This window comes from Poecilia latipinna, unplaced genomic scaffold, assembly GCF_001443285.1.
Source record: "Poecilia latipinna isolate Pla-1442-1.1 unplaced genomic scaffold, P_latipinna-1.0 Scaffold496, whole genome shotgun sequence".
Lineage (NCBI taxonomy): Eukaryota > Metazoa > Chordata > Actinopteri > Cyprinodontiformes > Poeciliidae > Poecilia > Poecilia latipinna.
Genome location: NW_015113112.1, coordinates 96,423 through 116,504, shown reverse-complemented (window position 1 = coordinate 116,504; position 20,082 = coordinate 96,423). Strand labels below are relative to the sequence as shown.

Genomic DNA, 20,082 nt, shown 5'->3' with positions numbered 1-20,082 from the left:
ACAACACTGTTCCATGTGGATGCTGTCACTGAGGAAGAAGACTCACTTATTTATTTTAAGTAACAGAGAGGTATATATACAAAAAGTAGTCGGGTTTTAATATCATGAGGCCAATAATTTATCCAAACTAATCCCAGAATGATTAATCAGAACACAACTAAGACTGATGGACTGTATGCTGCTTTTGAACCAGATATTAAAGGAAAAAAATAAAGGTTTTGAAATGCTCAATAATGACGTCATGTTTTTACGTCATAAAAATCAGCCATTTTAACAGGGACGTGTAAACCTTTGAACTGACTCAGTACCGAAACATCCAATAAGACATGCTGCAGATTAAGTGACTAGTTTTCATTGTAATGTGGAATATAGTAAAATGCTCCAGCACACTAACAGCTTTGATCTTAAACAATAGCAGCCAACTTCTACCTTATTATTTTTGCAACGATAAGTCATTGAGACTTCACATTATCAGAAACTTTAACCACAACAAACCTTGTATGCGATGCTATTGAGTACTTTCATGGCCAAATCTGAAACTTCTGGGAACGGATCTGCAGCTAGGTGGAGCAGCACTCTCCATATCTGAGTGTAAACACTGTTGAAGGACACACCTGGAAAGGACACACAGGGAGAGACAAGTTCAGACGTCTCACCAAACAATACTAACACAGCAGATGAACAGCTAGAGATGAAAACCACATATTCACAGCTGTTAAAAAAATACATAAGAAGACATGACCCATTCTGTTATTGTTACCACGCAATTCAGTAAGTATTCAGGTTCTGCGTTCCAGAGATGAACGTGTTTGGGTATGAAACATGCACATCAACCCCAGAATAAAAGAAAAAGATCTTGCATTTATGGAACAAATACTTTGTCGTAACTTAGCAAATACAAGAAATTCTTGGTCTGCTTTAAAGTAAACCTAGATATTCTTAACATCTCTAATTATAAATATTCAACATAAAAATAGATCTCGATAGACTTCAGATGGTATAAAGTAGAGTAGGCCCTTTTCATTTTCTACTCCTTATTTGGAGTCTTCACCAACCAACTGTGTTAAAACCTGCCCTAAGTGGGGAGTTTTACTTCCTTTCGCTCATTTATTTTATTTCTTGCTTCTTTTTGTCTCCAACTTATTAAACTTCTCGTCTTCCTCCTCCTCAGCTTCACGTTGCTTAAGAGAACCTCTAATATGTCCCCTTCTCTCTTTTGTTTCCAGTTTCAAGTTGATTCTCCTTCACTTTCCTCCCTTGCAGATGTTTCCGCCCATGCGTTCGCTCCTTCTAAGTACATAAATGGCAAAAACCCCCAGGAATGACTGAAGTCTGGACCCAGTAACTGAGGACAGCCCTCTCCAAAGAGGACTCGGGGGAACGCTCACTAGTCCCATGCCTCAAAGAGCGGACACCACAGAGAGATGACTGAAACAGGAAGAAAGACAAAGGGGTTAAAGCTGGCGCATTAGGTTGAAAGTATATGAAACAAGAAAAGAGTTGCTGCTAGAGAGGTTGGAAGGCGTGTCTGGAGTAGAAAAAATGAGGACAGAGGGGGACAACTTATTTCAGAACCCAGTGTCCTCTGACAAAAGCAGAGAATTTCAAAAAGTAAAAAAAAAAAAAAAAAAATTGGGAGAGAAAGGGGTAGAGGGATAGAATGTGATTAGCAAGGTAGCTGCTGCAGTAAATAGACAGTGTGGGGGGGAAAAAAGCAAAGCATGATTGCTCTGCGTCATAAGAGCATACAAATTAAAACTACTGACTCTACAGAGACATCATGACAGACAGCATCATGATGAATGTGAAGCTGCAGGACGTCCTTATCCGTCACTCGTGTCATTTGAGCAAAAGTGAAATAAATGTGAAGTCATAAAAATGTTAAAGTGCTAAACTAAATGAACCACTGCACCTCCTTTTATAGTGCCTCCAAATTTCTCGCAAATGGCTCAAATTACAGTTAACACACCACAGGGATTTTAGGGGCCTTAAGCGCTGCAACATAAAAAATAGTTCAAGATGTTTTCAAAGCATCCCTGAAGCTCCACTCCAAGCAGCAGCACATTGTAGCCGCCGTATGTCGCTCTTTAAACGGAAAACACATCAAATCCGCTGAGTGGATATAAATCCCTGAAAAAAATAATAGTCAATTCAGATCCAGAGTGTTTTAAATCATAAATGCTGGTGTAAAAATCAGATGAGCTTAAAACTGTTCATGTTGGAAGAATAATCTAGGTGAATATCGTCCACTTAAAGTCAAACTCCAATGTGTAAATTATCTTTCCAAAACGGATGCTTAGAGTGCTGGTAGCTATTCTAATCAATTACATCGTGTTTTCTAGTGTATTCAGTGCCGTATTAGTCAATATTCTGCTTTTAAAGAATCGATTTCTGTGCTGTTGAGCAATAACGCTTAAGAACTTCTATGTTCTTCCTTTGGTTTTAGCAGCTTTTCCAGCCAATATAATGCAGCTTCCTGTGTCTGAACATTTTCACATCAACTAATACATGGGATGAGCCAGTGCTGTGTGTTCTGGATGTTTTACCAATTAGCTTGGGTACATTTGCTCTGGATGACAAACCTGCCATGTTCTCCACAAACCAGTCGTACACAGGCAAACTCATAATACACTGAATTTGAAGGCAACATCGATGTCAGTCAAAGCCATTTTTTTTCTGGCTATATTTCACATCCCTCAAACCTAATTGTTTCTCTTCAACATGTTTTATATGCGAGCAGAAGTTTATTTACTAAATAAAAATAACATTATGACCTGGAGTGGCTCTGTTGTACATTAGATGAAGAAACTAACAGATTTTATTTCCGTCATGGGGCTCACTCTTCAGATCTCTGTAAGTGCAACTTTGAAAATGGCTTCTTTTTAATTGTTTATATAACCTTAAAAAGAGTATTCACTTAATTATAGCAGCTGCAGCTCGACTTGTGTGAAACTCACTGCATATTCACCCTGCTGGAACTTAGCAGGGGTTTAGAGATAAGGATGGAAAGCTCCTCCACATTCAAGGTTAGTTCATCCCATTTTTCGGTTTTCCTGTTGCAATTCAGCAAGTTGATGCGATGCACTTATCAAACTTTGTTGTGAATTTATCTTTGTTCTTTTGGAAGCAATACAAGACGTTTGGTTATGTATTTCTGTACATCCTTAATGATCCATTTTGCTTCAGACTTATAGTCTTAAAAAAAAACAAGATCTAGGATGGATGTTGAGGATGCAGATGGAAAGACGAACAGATGGGTAAACCATGGATAGATAACTAAACAAATTAAGTGAGTAAGTGAGTGAGTGAGTGAGTGAGTGAGGGAGGGAGGGAAGGAGTGAGTGAGGGAGGGAGGGAAGGAGGGAGGGAGGGAGGGAGGGAGGGAGAGACAGACGGACGGACGGACGGATGGATGGATGGATGGAAAAAACAGATTGTTGCACAGGTAGATGGAAGAAACACTGATAGATGGATGGAAGAAATAAAAGTCTGGATGGCAGGATGAATAGGTGGATGATGGACCAACAGACACATACAAGAAATGATGACTCAACATTTAGGAAATGGAAATGAAAACCTTTTCATGCTCCTTTTTCCACACTAATCAAGATATTTGAAATCCTTACATGAAAATCAGAATTTATCTGGACCGCGTGGGACCTCTGAGTTTACAATGTCCTTATATTCCATCCTGCATCCTGGTTAATGGACAAAACTGAGCCTTAGCTTCATTTTTCAAAACAATAGTGCCTAACGGAGACAGCAGCGTGGTCTCCACAGTGTGGTAGGATTTGTACAAATGATAATAGTGGGAAGTTAATAAATCACTTTACTCCAACGCTGCCCTCCCACACAGCTTTGCTGTCCTGCTGCTCTCCGGCAGCTCGGTGTTGAGCAGAGGCCGCAAACAGCATTTATGGCTTCAATTTGCTCCATGATAACGCACAGGCCCTCACTTCTTGGTTTTGCTCACATAAAGATTTGATAAAACCGAAATGGAGATCCAAAAAAAAGGGGGCGATTTAGAAGTTTTCAGGAGAGGAGAAACAAAGGCCCCGTGGGTTTCATGAGAACAACTTCAAGTCAAACAAGGAAGGAACAAACAAATCAGACTGATGAGTGAAGCATCCAATAAACCTATAGGTGATTTTTGGTCACAACAAAATGGAAAAACAAACAAAAAATAATATAAATATCAACTCAGATGACATGCAGTTTGTGCTCTATGAATGCAGTCTGTTTGCTTATGCATGCAGCACCATGCAAGGTGCAAACAGGCTCACAGGGAGGCCAGGACTCTGGCGCAGAGCTGAGTGGGCGAGGGGCCAATATGTCTTTTAACCTGTTCACCCTGGAACCTCGTTCCAGCAGAAAGTGGCTTGAAAAAGGTTTAGAACGAGCATCAAATGGTTGATTTGTTGGATGAAAGCGAAAGAGCAAATGTTGTGCCAAAACTGTAATTACTGTTTCTTTCATTAAACATTCATTTCCAAGGCTTTAATGTTGAGTGTTTTGAAAAGGCAAACCCAAAATTTCAGCAAGAGGGGATGACTGACAAAACGCTCGGCTTAAATTTGGATTTTTAAGATTCGGTTTAAGTGATTAAATTGTTTCCTGAAGAAAATGGAGAAGAATGACCTGAACGAGTTTCAGGGAGAAATGTGAATATTTTTGTAAAGACAGTTACACAGCACATTGTATTGAAGCTGTAAAAACAATAGCAGAGGAAAACTGATTATCTGATATGAAGCTACGCAAACAGAACAACTGGAATTAATTTAGGATGGAACTGAAAGAAAATGTGCTGGAAAAAAAACCCTCTCTTCGCCATCTGGACTTTTATTATAAGTTAATTTAAAATTTATGTTTTGATTGCAAACATTCAAAGTTAAAATGACAAAACTGGACATGACACAGCAGCGGAGAACATAGAAAGAAGTGCAAATTAGGAATAAAAAAAAGAGCAAAAAGTTTTATATTTCTGTTGTTGAGGTGGTGGGAACTATTATGTAGTGGCTGCCTGAGCAGATAGTCAAGCCTGCCAAACACCGGAGAGCAATAGACAGTGGAGGAAAGCACTTTAATGTCCTTCATGCTCCTCCCTGATGCTCTTTACACTTTGTTTGTCCCTGCTGTTGTTTGGAAGCAGTGACTCTCCCATGGGATGCCCAACGGTCCCAGTCTCTCCAAAGTGCCTTCATCCTCTGCTGTTTGTAATTTTCTGTCTAACGCTCAGTCCAGTGCAGGTTATCGCCAGCCTGGTTGAAACCTGTAGCAGCTGCTGTCCGAGCTGCAGCGTCACAGAGGTTGAGGTAGGGCAGATACACTGCGACGATTGTAATCAACGCATAAACTCCTGCTAAAACCTGCTGCAGGTTTAATGCAACAGGAGTTTATTGCCTCACTTATCACAAAAGTAACTAGTGTATTTTTTTTTTTGTTAAATCAACTTTGATTTCTGCATAAATACAAAAATAATAATAATACTAATATTTTCCATATGATTGTTCAAATATCCCTTCAACTCAGCAGCGGTTCTTGCATGGAGGACAGCCTGTCCATGTTATTTATGAACACAAATCACATTCAACTGGCATTGACAGGTTTGATTTTTTACTGAAGTGGGGATGTGATACAAAGTTTGGTTTGGTTTAACCATTAACACTGACACAAACTAATTCTACACAGAAACCAAGAACACTCAAGTTAGTTTAAGCAATAAAATATTCAACTATAGAGATTATATTTGGACTAGATAACAACAATTAAAACATATATTTATTTTTCAATCTAATAAGATTGGAATCAACAAGCTTGGATATTATGAGGCCCGACTCTGGGTTTGCAGTGCATCAGGGATATTAATATTAAAGCTGCACCCAGTGAACTCAAGTGTCTGATTCAGACATAAATGTGAGCAGGAGAAAGAAACAGGCAGTGAAAGCTTTGTAAAACTTGTTTGGCATGCTTGACTCTTCTTTGATAGCAACCCTGATTGAAGCTTTAGGTTCACAAATGAAGGGAACTTTAAAGGCTGAAAGAGTAAAAGAGAGAAAACTAGAAGCAGAAGAGCAGAACATGCAAAAAAGCTTCAACAAGAGAAGCTCGACTTTGAAGCTCCGTTTTTTTTTCTGTATTATTTCTACATAAAACCAGCTGCCATCTAAATAAAACAAAGAGATCCCCCTCCTGAACCCATATGACGTAACAAGTTTACCCAGTTTAAGTAGGGAATCTGAACCGATCTATTGTCCCGAAACCGTGGGATGGCTGTTACCTATAAGGGAGTTTAGGGAGGAATATGAAGAAACCCGCCGCATCTTGTCGATGGTCTCAAACGAGAGGATGTACTCGTCGTTGTCGGGGCTCCCCAGCGTGCTGCTGGCGCTGCTGCTGGTGCTCAGGTTACCAGGAGAAAAGGCTGCTGGGCCGCCTACAGAGCGGAAATTGAGAAAAGTGGCATTTATTACTCCAGTTGCTGCTGGATAAATTGTAAAATAAAAATAAAGGAAACCATATTACACCCCAATAAGTAAGGAAACAAACTTGTCCTTGGAGACCAACCCCTCATAACTTCATGTGAGCTTTCCGGTCCAGGCATGAGCTGCTGTAGCTCACAGTTTCCCCAAACACTACTCTGACTCATACGAGCTCAAATGCCATGCATCCTCCTAACAAACCACAGGCTGAAATGTGAGAATGGAGATTGGTGGAGAATAAAGAGCCGCTCTGCTCGGAGCTCATTGATGATAAACACCCCAGCGCATCGGAACGAGCGGCGAGAAGGTGAATTAGAAATGGTGTCAGCAGTAGGTTAGGCACTTCACCGAGCGCCGGTGATTTAGCGCTACACGCAGCTCATGCATTACTCAGTGTGGCAGCGCTGGTTCGGAGGGGAGCACGCCCGGCTTTGGCTGCCTGAATCACCGAGAGGTGACAGAAACACAGAAGGCTGGAAGTGACAGCAGGCTGGTGTGTGCTTGGAAAGTTGTGGGGAGGAAATGTTAGACTGACATTTCTACAGCTGGCCGTAAATGGGATCATTTGTCTTTATCTGGAACCTATTTTAATGAACAAAACGATCACACTTTTTCAGCCTGATAAATACAGCTGTAGGAGGCTGTATGATATCAACATTTAACTAAATAAGGAAAATGAAAAGGTAAAAAAAAAGAGGGAATTTGAGTCATTTATTAGAAGGATGGAAGTAATCTGCTCCAGTTATCTGTCTTTAAGGGAGGAGGGCAGCATTATGGATTTTCCAGGTACATAGATCCATTTCATAGCAGAGTCAAGTAACTATGTTATCTTCAGTTGTTATGACAATACTTTATCAAATTACTCAATCATAGCCGTATCTGATGTCTTAAAATTAGGCCTCTGTTTCTTTAAGAGGCTCCTGCCCTTTCTTATCCTCTACCTTCAGAAAGTTATCACAACATTGCCTTTTCATTATTCTCAGAAACTTTTAGGAGTGTTGGACTGAGACGTAGTTAATATAGGTGGAGCACAGCATGCTGCTATTTGACAAATGTTAACAACAAGCCAACAAGTTGCATTAGGATGAGCTGAAATGTAAGCAATTTTCTTAAATTACATTTCTCTACTTTGAGATTGTCAAATTCATTCCCAGAAATTGTCAAAATTTAAGAGATGGACTCCGGAAGTCCATGGATTGATTGGTGTGAGCTCTCTGTTGCCTAGTGGTGATGCATCAGTGAGGCTGAAAAAGGCTGAAAGTGGCATGCAGGTCTTGTGACGTCTGCTTTTGTCATGTTGGTTCAGTCACAGAGAGAAACAAAATCCAGAACTTCAGATGAATATTTTGGTTTAGTTCAAACTCGGAGCATGTTGAATAGAGGTTTCAGTAACAGGCTCCTTCAAAAGTCCGCAACATGCTCACCATCCACTGCTAGAGATCTTTCTTATCGAGTTAAAAATACAGCAACATTCTGTAAATGTTCTATTACTGTCAACAAAATTTTCAATGAAACTGAACAATTTTCAAGAATTATTATTCATTCACAGGAATATAACACTTCATATAACAGTCCTGCAACCTCTAGCCCCAAAAGAAATGTCTCTAAACCTTCAGCACCAAGGACAGCTCAGCGTTTCCGAGAACAAAGTGAATGGGGAAAACAACGCCGCGGCTCTTTTTATTGGATATTCTCAGTAAATATGGAATCAAATTCTTAGCAGGGCTACCCCATTAATAATAGCTAAGAGGAAAACTGAAAAATATTTCCATTCAATGAGATAAGCAGAACTGCCTCATTAAAAAAAAAAAAAAAATCACCACATATTGAACTGGAAATTAAGTGAATGGGAAAAATGTCGTAGAAAAAGAAGATTAAACCCTTTTAAATACAGGACTAAAAATGTTAAATTGGTACTTTAAACTAACGGTGGAGAATCTGAAGAGTGGTTGGGGGATTGAAGGTACAGAAGCAAATAATGTGTAAAAAAGAATTTAAATTACTACAATCCATTTTCATGAATACTTGAACTGCATGCGTCAGGTTCTCTGCTCTACCTGGAAACGGGGAATGAACTCAGTGAAAAAGTTGAGCTCCCTACTGCAAACTCCACCAGAGTCACTTTCTATCATAACTGCATAAAGAGTGCAGATATATTAAAGATGTGGCTGCACAACATTAGAAAAACACCCAATTGAAATACCATCTCTAAATATTTAGATGATGTTATGATAAAAACACATTTTTAGTTTGTTTTTTTTTAAATATCCCGTTTTATGGGGTTTGGAATCGCAGCCACTAAAAACACACAGCGACCATAGAATGTGGTGAAAGTTCATCGCCGTCCTGCTGAACTTGAGTGGCTGGCGCTCAAATAATAATTTCCCACCAAATATTTCATCTGAGCAGCACTATGTGATTGTAATACAGCAAAAACGGAAATTGCAATGGCAAGTGCTATGCAATATATTGTGCAGCATAGATTACATCTGAAGAATTTCATTTCTGTTTTTTTTTAATTGAGAAAAGACACATTTCGGTCATTTTATTCCTCTCCTACAAACAGCTGCCTTTAATCTCAGTTTCTCACCATCCATCTCTCTCTCTGTCTTACCTTCTTCATTCAGGTTGAGGTTCTGTAGACTTTTGTTCAGATTGCGGGCGGTCGTTACCGCTCGGATGTTGGTGTAAGAATTGACGGATCGCAGACGAGGGATGGCCGGGCTGTCTCTCACTGGAGTCATGTTGCCGGGTTCTGATTGTTGGCAGAGACGGAAGAAAAGAAAAAAATGTGTTATTGATGTTTGAAACGTAAAGACAAAACCTTCTGCTGCCCTCATTTTTGATAAACTGTGTGAATTTAGGAACATTTTAAAATTTTAAACTAAACTTGTAAAACTGGAGAATATTTCCTTAAAAGAAAAAAAATCCAGCAACAAGAAATGTCAGAGCGCTGTACAACTATTTGATTTGCTCCCCTTTTCGGTGTTAGTCTAATGCTTTAAAGGGGGAAATTAAACTCGATATGCTACATAAGCATATGGTTTACCGCATACACTTATCCTTGAATTCACTACACACCTGCCTGTAACTCCAGCTTTAGACTTTGCTCAAAAATACTCAAAAATCTGTGATGGATAAATGGAGGGCAAGATTTGCGAAGCACACTTTCTAATTCATGGCAAATGAACATTATTAAAACAATTATAGGCCTTGTGGGAATAATTCTCCTCAAAGAATGCCAAATAGCACGATAAATTCACTTTTGGTGAAAGAAAGAAATCAAATTGTGATGTGTTTTCACATCTTCAAACAAGATCTGGTTCAAATCACCTGCAGCGTTGGCTGGCGATGGCACGGCGTAGTTCTTCTCTTCTTCTATGAACTGGAGGGCGACTGTGCAGAAGTTGCTCTCGTACTGGACCACCAGGTGACTCAGGGCCACCACCAGCTCCTGGGAAATGGCAAAAGCACAACAAAAAAAAAGAACATCCAGCATACTCAGGGATTTTTTTTAAAGAGACCATCTTGATACTCTTACTGAAATTTTGAAATATTTGTAACTTTGGGAAAATGCTATTAGTGAAATAATCTACCAGTAGAATTAGGCTTTCTTTTCGTAAATATTAAGGAATTAATTACTTAAGAAAACCTTCCATATCTTGCAGAAGAGATACTGGTAAGTTTGCTTTGTCTTATTTCAAATGTTCTAAGATAAATGTACTAGAAAGAAATGTCTTATGCTTGCATTTCAAATGCATCATTACAAAGAAACGCCCACAAAATAAAAAACGTTATTTGTAAATCTCAGGTACGTTTCTGCTTCCATGAAATCCACGATGAAGCTGCATTTAATGTGTGATCGGTGATGAGTGCGACTGTGCAGAGACCTTGCGGACCACGGGGCTGCCGTCGTTGATGAGTTGAGCCAGCATCATGGCCACGTTGTGGTCGATGGTGGTGGAGTGGTCGGTCCTCTCCGCAGAGTTTCCAACAAATGTTCCCAGAGCAAACACGGCAGCACATCTTACCTGCAATGAGATACAGATGGCAAACCTCAACTTTCTGTTCTGCTGGCGTGTGATACAATGCTGTGAGCGCAACTCTCAGACTTTTAAACACTTTCCCTCTCATTTAAGATGCACAACACTGACAGAATGCCAAGTGAGACCAATAAATAAAAGTTTTAGAAGTAATTAAACACTAGTTCGTCTCCCAGCATCAGTATAAAATGTGGAGATCATCGGAGCTGCAAGCGTCTATTAGCTGATTGGCGGTACAGTATCTCATTTCTCTCTTTCCGCTTCAGTGGATGTTTAATCTAAACTCGGCGTCGCCCAGAGAGGATTCTCCATTAGCAACTGATGTCATAAACCAGACCAAATTACAGCACAAGAATTAATATTTTTCTGAGTGGTTTATGGTAGCAACACAAAAGCTTTCTGCTTTAGAGTCATGAAGATACACCATCATGTTCATTTTCCAATTTTGGCAATAGTTTTAAGAGCGGAGAAAACCTGTACCTTAATGTTGATGATTTTATTAGAGGTAAATTGCTCATCGTGAATATTTCAAGAGAACAAACGCATTTAGAGGAAACAGCAGAGCTTTTATGAATCCAAGAATTGATTTAAAAGCTATATTTTGTTTTCAATAAAGAAAAAGGAATAAAATCTAATTCAAGGTTTGACAATGTGAAGTGCTTTACTTGGTTTTAATTTCTGGTCGTGGTAAATTTTACGTCCTGAAGACAAATCTATAAAACCTTTATCTGGTTTCAACATGAAATCTTTCTTGATCCTTTTTCTTTCTTCTTTTTAAATCACAAAGTTGTGTCTGGTTCAGTAAAAATTTTAAATGACTTCAATCTGTTTCATTTGCAGTAAACAAAAAAAAAAACACTTGGCAAAACTTCTTAGACACTTTGAAACATTTAAACAAAGTCTTCAACAAAAAACTCTATCTTCTATGACTATAACATGCACACTAACTACGGAAATTTTTGATAAACACATTTTTCAGTCATCTGACTGGCAGTGTGCAGTCAGCGAGGATTATGGAGGGTCAGATCTAGTTGTTTTAATTTTTTTTATACACATGTATTCTTAACCACTTTTAGATTGTTTTTTTCTCTTTTTTTGTATAAACCTACATTTTGATGCTGCTGTTACACCTGAATTTTCTCTGTGTGGGACAATAAAAAATATTTCTATTTCTGGGTTAGCCAGTGAACCGTTTGGAAAACTGCAGTCACTTCAGCCCTGTCTTTGTTATCCAATTTAAACCTACAGGTACGGCATGAATGAAACATTTTGCAGTTTTGAATTTGTGATATTTTAAGACCTTGGTTTTCCTTCATACCAGAAACCAGACCTTGCTTACTAATCACGCAGATTATCTGCAAAATTAAAATGGGACTTGGTGTTGAAGTTACTGACAGCTCCCAGAGAGAGAGTTTAATATGCCTCTGGTCTTAAAGGTGTATTACGCAAATGTAAGGACAGACAGCGCAGTCTTTTGAGCATCTCATAAATCTCTGCCTTAGAGAGAAAAGAAACCAATTTTTTGTTTAATTTTCCTTTCATGGAAGCCTATCTAACAGAAAAGAGTTGTTTATTTAATAGAGGAAGAGCTAAAATTACACATGCTCTGAATGAGACATTCATGGTCGTCTCCTGACTGACTCCTTAATCCAGAAAACTATCAATACACCTCCATCATCGAAGGCAGCAAACAAGAGAAAACTCAAAATATCAACTGGATGGCAATTCAATGGATATGAAAATGTCCTTTAAAACTTTTTTCAACTACGATACACAGAGTATCTCAGGTTGAGCCCTGGAGCAAGAGGGCGACAGCAGCAGAAGACCAACTCAAGTGATGTTCCTGTCAACTACAAGAAACTAAAAAGTTACATTTCACACAGATTTGTCAAAGCCAGGCAAAGCTACAGAGTCAATACAGACTAAAATCTCAGGAATGTTTCCGACACCTTGTTGAACCAGGTAAACGCAAGGTGTACCTGACAAAGTGGCCGGTGAGTGCATTACTTGCTAAGTTTTTGTGAAATTCAACTCACTCATTTTTTTTTTAACAGGGTGATTGTCAGACAGACGCCTGAAGGTGATGTTTTACCTGCACCGTCCCATCAGGCTGTGCAAGAGGTCTTTGGTGTCTCCATGTGAGCTTTTTCTGACAACTTCTGTCAGAATAAAACAATCCTTAGTGGCCTCAAGAGTTATTATTAATTTAAAGCTGTGAAAGAAAACAAAATGTTTTGTGACTTTGTCAGAGAAACCCTGGAGAGACTGGACACTTCATGGTCAGCGACTTTAACCTGAGGCCTCCTCGATGCCGCTCGATACCAGAAAGGGGTTATTTGTTGCGGCATCCTCGTTATCGACTTCTTTGGTATCTGTCATTAAGTTTAAAAAGTAGGAAAGAGAAAAGCACTTTTCCATCGAATGAAACTTTGTCCTTGAATGTCTTTATTTTTTCACATTTTTCAACTAGACTGAAGCTACTGTACAAAGTATGTCTACAATTTTTTTTTGTCAAACTAAAATTAATCTACAACTAAAGATTAAGACTCAATTTTTATCTTTTTTGAAATTCTTTTCATTGAAGACAGCGTCTTCCATGCGCACGACGACGACACATTCGCGCTTTTAGATAGATTTTTACCCAGAATGCAAATGGAAAAAACCGTGAGTGAAACGGTGACTGGGACTGACTAGTATATATTCCATTGAGGGAAAGTTAGTTTCACATCTGCTCAAGAACCCGCCTGGTGGTTGAAGAAAAATCCACATATAAACCGGAAAATACAATATATGAAAAAAAAACACTGAATGCTCTCTGGTATGAGGAGGCGGGCCAGATCCGGCATTGTTCAGGGGGCCGGACCAAATGACGTGGCGGGCCGGATCCGGCCCGCGGGCCGTAGTTTGGGGACCCCTGGTCTAAAATGCAAGATTTATGTGGAAAGAAAACAAAAATAAACCCTCTGCAGCCCTTACCAACAAAAATTGTTATATTGTTGGACCAAAAACCTCAACAGGCAGGAGAGGCTGTGACTGTTTTCTGCAGACCTCAGTTTCAACCCTGCAGATAAAACAGATGCCAGGGAGGAGGGTTTTTGCTGGAAGCAACTGTTTTTCTAGCAACATCTGGGTGAATGTTGGGGCGATCTCTGCACGCTGCTCTCTGGCGTCCATGCATGACCCAGTAAGGTGCTGGAGGCTCCAGCTGCAACATGAAGGATGTGCGTCTGGACAGAAGAGCGATCTACTTACTGGGAACATGAGGGATCACCGTGCGAAGGCATCTGATCGTAAAACATTCATACGCTGGTTCCCTGCTCAGTGGAGTTACAGAACGGCTTGTTTCTGTGTTCAGTCGAGCATGTAAGGGCCAAAGATGTACAACATGACTCAACAGATGTTCCTTCGGTATTTCTTCAGACAATTTCTCGAAATGTGTGCAATTTTTATGTCCAAAAACGTTGTCAAGCAGCACTATTACCATCACAATAAGCCTAAATTCTACCATATTTTGCTAAAATCTTAGTTTTCTGTGCTCATAAAAAAACAGTTCACTGTTATAATGCAAAGACAGATGGACAACAATACATGTAATATAGGAGAAATTGTATTTATCCAAACTGATTTTCTTTCATGCCTGACACTAACTTTAGATTTGGATGTGGCTGCTGGTATGAAAACTTTATCATTAAAATCCAAAGTAAAACAAAAGTTTTCATACATTTTTTTTCTTCTCATCTTAATCAACCAGCACTTATTTGTATTTTTTTTTCCTCACAGTATTAAAGTAGTAATAGAAAAAGGAGAATACAAGGATAATAACAAACACAAAGTCAAAATGTTAAATGTGTTCATAAAACAAGCTTCTTCCTCAATCTGCAGGACCTTAACACTGGCGTCATCTTAATTAATTATTTTCATCTGATATTTCAAATTGACTCTGGATCTCACAGCTTACCTGTAAACGCTTTGAATGACCTTCAGTTTAATACAAATTGTGGGTTGCATTTACTGGCACCTCTGGTATAAAGTTGCCAGAGGTTCCTTTTTACCAGAGCTCATCAGACGTTATGATGAGCTCGAGAGAGAGAGCAGAGCATATAAGACGACCGAGCACTATGGAGGATCTAGAGAGAGAATTATAAAAAAGATTCCTCTGCCTGGCTGCAAATCAAATATAAAAGTAGAAAATAGTTCTGTCACAATGGCAGAAGGAAGTTGTATAAAGTAATAACAGCAGGGGGATCAAGCATTGTTGCACTCGTTGGTTTTTAATAAAAAACTATTATTTCAGAGCGATATTGTGGTAGTGCAATAAAACATTAATTTATGTTGAGGTTTTTACATGTATTTTACCAGGGGTGAAGATAAATCTATCTGGCACTTTATCTCCTTTAGCCAAGTTCTGACCACCATTATTCACAGAGCTCATTTTAATGACTTTTTCAAACAAGAGCCAGCAAAGGAATTTCATTATATGCAACTACTCTTAAACTTTGTGCTACACATTTTTTTGTGACGTCGTTGAAAATGTTTGACATTTATTTCACATGTCTGGTTTCTCATAGTTATCTTACTGCAGAAAACGGGAAGACAATCAAAGGTAGAACAGTTCTGTCTGCTACGTTTAGCTCATTTTAAGCCAGAATACAAATGGAGCACAATGTCTTAATTTTTATAAATATATATATATATATATATATATACACACACATATACATATATATATATGCTTGTATATATAAAGCCTGACTTGTGTCCCGCACTTCTGAATACATCCCAGCCAGTGAAGGTTTAGAAAAATGCAGCCTGTGAAGAACCTCAAACTGCTGATCGAGCACAGAAATAGTCGGCTTCTCTCCACCCTTCATCTGTGAAATCTGCACCCAGCTCAGGCTCCCACACAGCTCCAGTCATGAAACACTTGTCAAAAGAAAAGAGAGGCTTGTGGATGCTGATGATCCACCAAGACTTTCTTTGGAGGAATGTAGGAGTAGTTGGGCAAAGGAGAGCGTGCTCAAGAGCTGAACACAGCGACAGCTGTGGGAAGAAGGCCGTCTAATTCTGTGATAAATGTAGCGACAACTCTTGTTTGTACGTTTAATCTAGTTTGAAAGCATAAAAACCAGCACTTTTTTTTTTAAAGCTTTGTTTATTCGTGTGGCATTGCTCCATTTTTCTCATGACAGCTTCAACTTCAGAGGGAAAAATCTTAATAGGAAATCTAAAAAATGTAAAGCTAAGAAAGATCTGGATTCTACAAACAAATAATAAAATAAATTCATTATTAATTAAAAATCTTATCAGTTTGAACAATAGAAACAATCAATAAAGTAATTATAAATCAGGAACAAGCAGCAGCTGACAAAACCTTTTGAACATTTTCACATCTTGCCACATTACAAACAATCTCCAATCTGTTTTATGACAAAATAATTGCACTTTACTGTGGAGTGGAAAAATATTTGTCTGACAATCTGAAAATGAGGTGTGGATTCGTATTCAGGCCTCTTGAGGCAAAATTTTGGCTCTTTTGCTTCATTTTCTTAACAAAACTGATGAAGCCTGGTGAGAATGTATGGGGAGAACCAGTGAAGAGAAATGTTCAACTCTTCCTCTCTCTGTATGGACACAGAACAACCACAAAGCCAACATTTGGTGCCCCATAAATACACACCTTCATGTGTTTTTGACTGCGTTTAGGGTGTGGCTCAGACTTCTCACCTCGGGGATGGGATCCGACAGCAGCGTGTACAACTTCTCATGAGCGCTGTCTCGGACGCCGCACCAGCGCGCCGGTTCAAAGTTCTGCCAGATCCGGCCCAGGCAGATCGCCACCCACTGTCGGAGCAACGGGTGGGGGTCAGAAAGCTGCTCCAGGCAGTTGGCGATCAGGTTACCCTGGAGACAGGCCTCCTAGAGGGCAGAAAGACGAGGAAAGGATGTTGGAAACCTTAAACTGTTTCGCTTGATCTTTCATCTTTTAAAAATACATGTTCTTTCCGGTTAAGAATAGACGGAGCTCTTCTGACCGTGACTGCTGTCACTCGTGGCTAAATCTGGTCTTTCTGTATAGCATTCATGACAAAACAAGCTTGATAGGAGCCTAATCCACAGAGGTCTCAGGTTGACTTGAAACTCGTTAGTCTATAAATCCCCACTAGCCTCTAAATCTTTTGCTGTGAGATTTGGACAGAAAATATTATAGATTAGCAACACAATAACATTAAGACTTCACTCAAATTAACTGTGAAGTCTGCAAAGTAATAACATAATTTTTTTTATACTGATGTTAAATATTGTTTAATATTTGGATTTTAGCTCTGTTGCTTTTTCTTCTTTAAGCAAGTTATCAAAAATGCAGCAACTGCAGTGACTGGAAAGAAAGTCCCATGCTATGTAAACTGAGATGATAAAACAGATCCATTCTATAGCAGCGCTGAGGAAAGCTCTGCAACGTTTCTGCAACACTTTGAGAGCTGATAACGCAGATCACATGTTTGATTTGAACGTCTCTATGAGTAAAAAAAAACCAAACAGACTTAATACAGTAAAATAAAAAAAATTAAAGAGTATTTAGTATTTTTACATACTGGATTTTTTATTTTTATTTTTGCTTTTCTGTCACATTTTGATGTTTCAGATCTTCAGACATTGAGGTTAAACTGACCTCCGCCCCCAGTTAAATCAGTTATATGATTAATCATAATTAATCACATATTTCCAGTTGAATGAACGTGTTCAGTCCTAGACTTATAGTATAAAGAAAGCGATTGAAATGAACAACATCAAGTAGGAAAAAAAGATTTTCATAAAGAAACGCAGTATGCCTCGATCTAAAGAGGACACTTTACCATCTGGAAAGGGTTAAAAAACCATTTATAAGCTTGTGGTTCTCAGATCACCAACATCTAGGCTATGTAACAGAACAACAATCTGATGCAGACCAGCAAGTTCAACCTTGAATGATTTCAGTAGCTGCCTCATAAAAATCTGGACTGAACACTAATTGAGATGAGCTTAAATTGGCCATTCAGGCTGAAAATCCTTCCAATATGGCCGACTTAAAATGATTTGACAAAAGAAACGAGGCAGGATTCCTCCACAGGGATATAAAAGCCTCATTGTTAGCTTTCACAAATGCCAAATGGCCGTTGTTGTCCAGAAGGGTTGCAAGAATCGTCAGCATGGTCTGGATAGCTTTTTCTTTTCATAAATGAAATCATGAGAACAATTTTACCTTTCTGTTTTTGCTCAGGTTCAATTTTATGATCTGAAACATTCAAGTACGAGGGGCAAATATTTAAAGCTTCAAATCACAGATTCTAATTAACAAAAAAATATGAATTACAACAGCAGTGAAGAAATTACAACATTCAGGAAGTAAGCTGCCTTAGCATGTTTTATAGTTATATCTTATTAAAAAAGAGAAATTACTGGATACTCAACTCTAACTTGCATGTTACTGTTGCTCATTTGTACTGTGATGATGGGTTGGTGACAGCTAAATGCTGCAGCAGCAATGTTTGCTACTATTAAAGCATAAAAATGAGCTACAGAACACATTTCTAATGAGAAACTTTTAGGATTTTCCTTTTGGGAAATGTAGGCCTGAACTGCTCCATTCAGTTGTTCTTTTTCTAATGTTTGTCCAAATGGTCAGTAAAATATTAATACCTACAAACCTTCACAGTAAAGAGAGAACCAGTGACTACACCCGTTAGATATTGCAGAGAAGTAATATCTAACAGGTGTAGTCTTTTCATTAAGCTACAAAGATTTATAAATAATTTTTTTGGGAAAAATTACCTTTCCATACATATATTGGATTTTTATTGATGAAAAAAATCATCATGATATTTTTTATTGCATTTTTAATAATGTAATTCTGACTAAAATCAATGTATTTTTTGTGAGCAGTGATAACATTAAATAAAATAGAAATATGGCATTTTTGGGCCATTAAAGTTGAAAGTTTGGTTGCCCCTGGTTACATAAAAAATATATTTTTCCCGTATTGTTACACTCATGATCAAAATGAGATCCATTTTAGTCAATGTCATCATATTTGAAATCAGCAAAGCTTCAAATACGTTTATCAACACTGTGATTGCTGCGTCACACATTCTCAGCTGTAAATCCACAGCTGACGAATGTCGTTTAACATAAGAAACAAACAGGAAACTGAAGCTGTAAAGCAGGGAGAGAGTCTTTCTGTAATGTCACGATCATCTATTATTTACAGAAACCAGCAGGAGATGTGGGAGTGCTCAGTGTGCAGAGAAATATACATGAAGGATTGGCGTTTCTGAGCCTGACGGCGGGTACAGGTTTTCTGATTTGTCACTTTTATAAAATGTAATATCAGAAACAGGCACATGAGTGGGAATAAAAGACTCAAATAACAACCATAACTAGACAGAAATATCACAAATATTTTCTTAGGAATTGTTTGCGTGTCTGGGTGGAACGGTGAGTTACATTATCCCAACGTTGCACCGCTGGGTATTTGATGAGCAGCAGACATAAAAGGCTTCTGGGATTGCACGCAGGAGGCTTGGGGGCCGACGGAAGTGACTCTTTTGGAGATAAAGTGTCACCACATCGGTGGCCGGGGCAGAAACAGAGGCTGCAGGAGTAACTGCTGCTGACAAAACTGTCACATAACCAATATCTACTGGAAATATACAACAGGCGACAGAGATGACAGCTGGCTCTGAGAAGGCCCCCCGTTTCCTGGCGAGAGGAGTAAATTAATAATTTGCCGTGTGCTCCCTCTGGCCTTCTGACGCTCCGCTCGGAGCCACACACACACACAAATTCAAACCGGTTCTGTACCTGGCCTGTGTTGTAGTTGTTGACGATGACAGCCAAAATGAAAACGGCCATGGTACGATGTTCCGCCTGAAAGAGAGGAGAGCATTCCTCAACCCTCTCACGGAAAACTATTAACATTTAAACAGCTTCGCATCAAATTAAGCAGAAACAATCACATCAAACTCTTTTTACCGGCGACGGCGGCTGATACTCACAGGCATGTAGCTGTCGGCTAACACAGACAGGAAATACTTGTGTCCGTTGTCTTTCACCAGGTCAGCTTGACATGACTGTGAAGATGAAGAGCAGGAGTTGAGAGGCTTCACTCTTCATTCAGAGTAACACTTATTATAATGTGCTGCTTTTTTCTCTTTTCCCCCGACTGAGTGACGACTGAATACTGTTATTAAATCAGGGTATGTTGAAAAGAACGGTTGTCTTCAAATTTTCCTCAAAAACAAAAATATTAGGAAGAAAATTTGTTACTTATCCTTTGATTTATTCTTGCTTTAAATCTTTATGCTTTGTTAATCATTTTTTTGAAGAATTAAATTGAAACTTTTTTTTACTTTGAACATTTTTTGTCCTCGTTTGAGTCTGGTCCCTCACAGCAATAGAGCAACAGCCGTCGCCATATTTTCACCATTTCTAACTAAAATGAACAAAAAAAAAAAAAAAAAAAAAAAAAAAACTTTTTTAAAACACCGTCTCTTGTTTCTCACCCTTTAAAAAGGGGGCAGTTT

At 38.8% G+C, this 20,082-nt stretch overlaps 1 protein-coding gene across 6 annotated transcripts in view; it reads right to left on the bottom strand.

Moving 5' to 3' along the window:
• The window catches only part of rptor (regulatory associated protein of MTOR, complex 1), a 146,646-nt gene that overhangs the window by 35,425 nt on the left and 91,139 nt on the right, over window positions 1-20,082 (bottom strand). For all 6 annotated transcript variants that reach the window (XR_001425925.1, XM_015040097.1, XM_015040100.1 and 3 more), the window contains 8 exons: window positions 19,555-19,629; window positions 19,361-19,426; window positions 16,247-16,438; window positions 10,370-10,510; window positions 9,813-9,933; window positions 9,094-9,234; window positions 6,278-6,433; window positions 496-614 (listed from right to left, as the gene is read on the bottom strand). Coding sequence is in view for 5 of the 6 variants with exons in the window: in XM_015040097.1 (XP_014895583.1) it covers window positions 496-614; window positions 6,278-6,433; window positions 9,094-9,234; window positions 9,813-9,933; window positions 10,370-10,510; window positions 16,247-16,438; window positions 19,361-19,426; window positions 19,555-19,629 (1,011 nt within the window). In the remaining variant the exon portion in view is untranslated. The remainder of the gene's footprint in view (window positions 1-495; window positions 615-6,277; window positions 6,434-9,093; window positions 9,235-9,812; window positions 9,934-10,369; window positions 10,511-16,246; window positions 16,439-19,360; window positions 19,427-19,554; window positions 19,630-20,082) is intronic.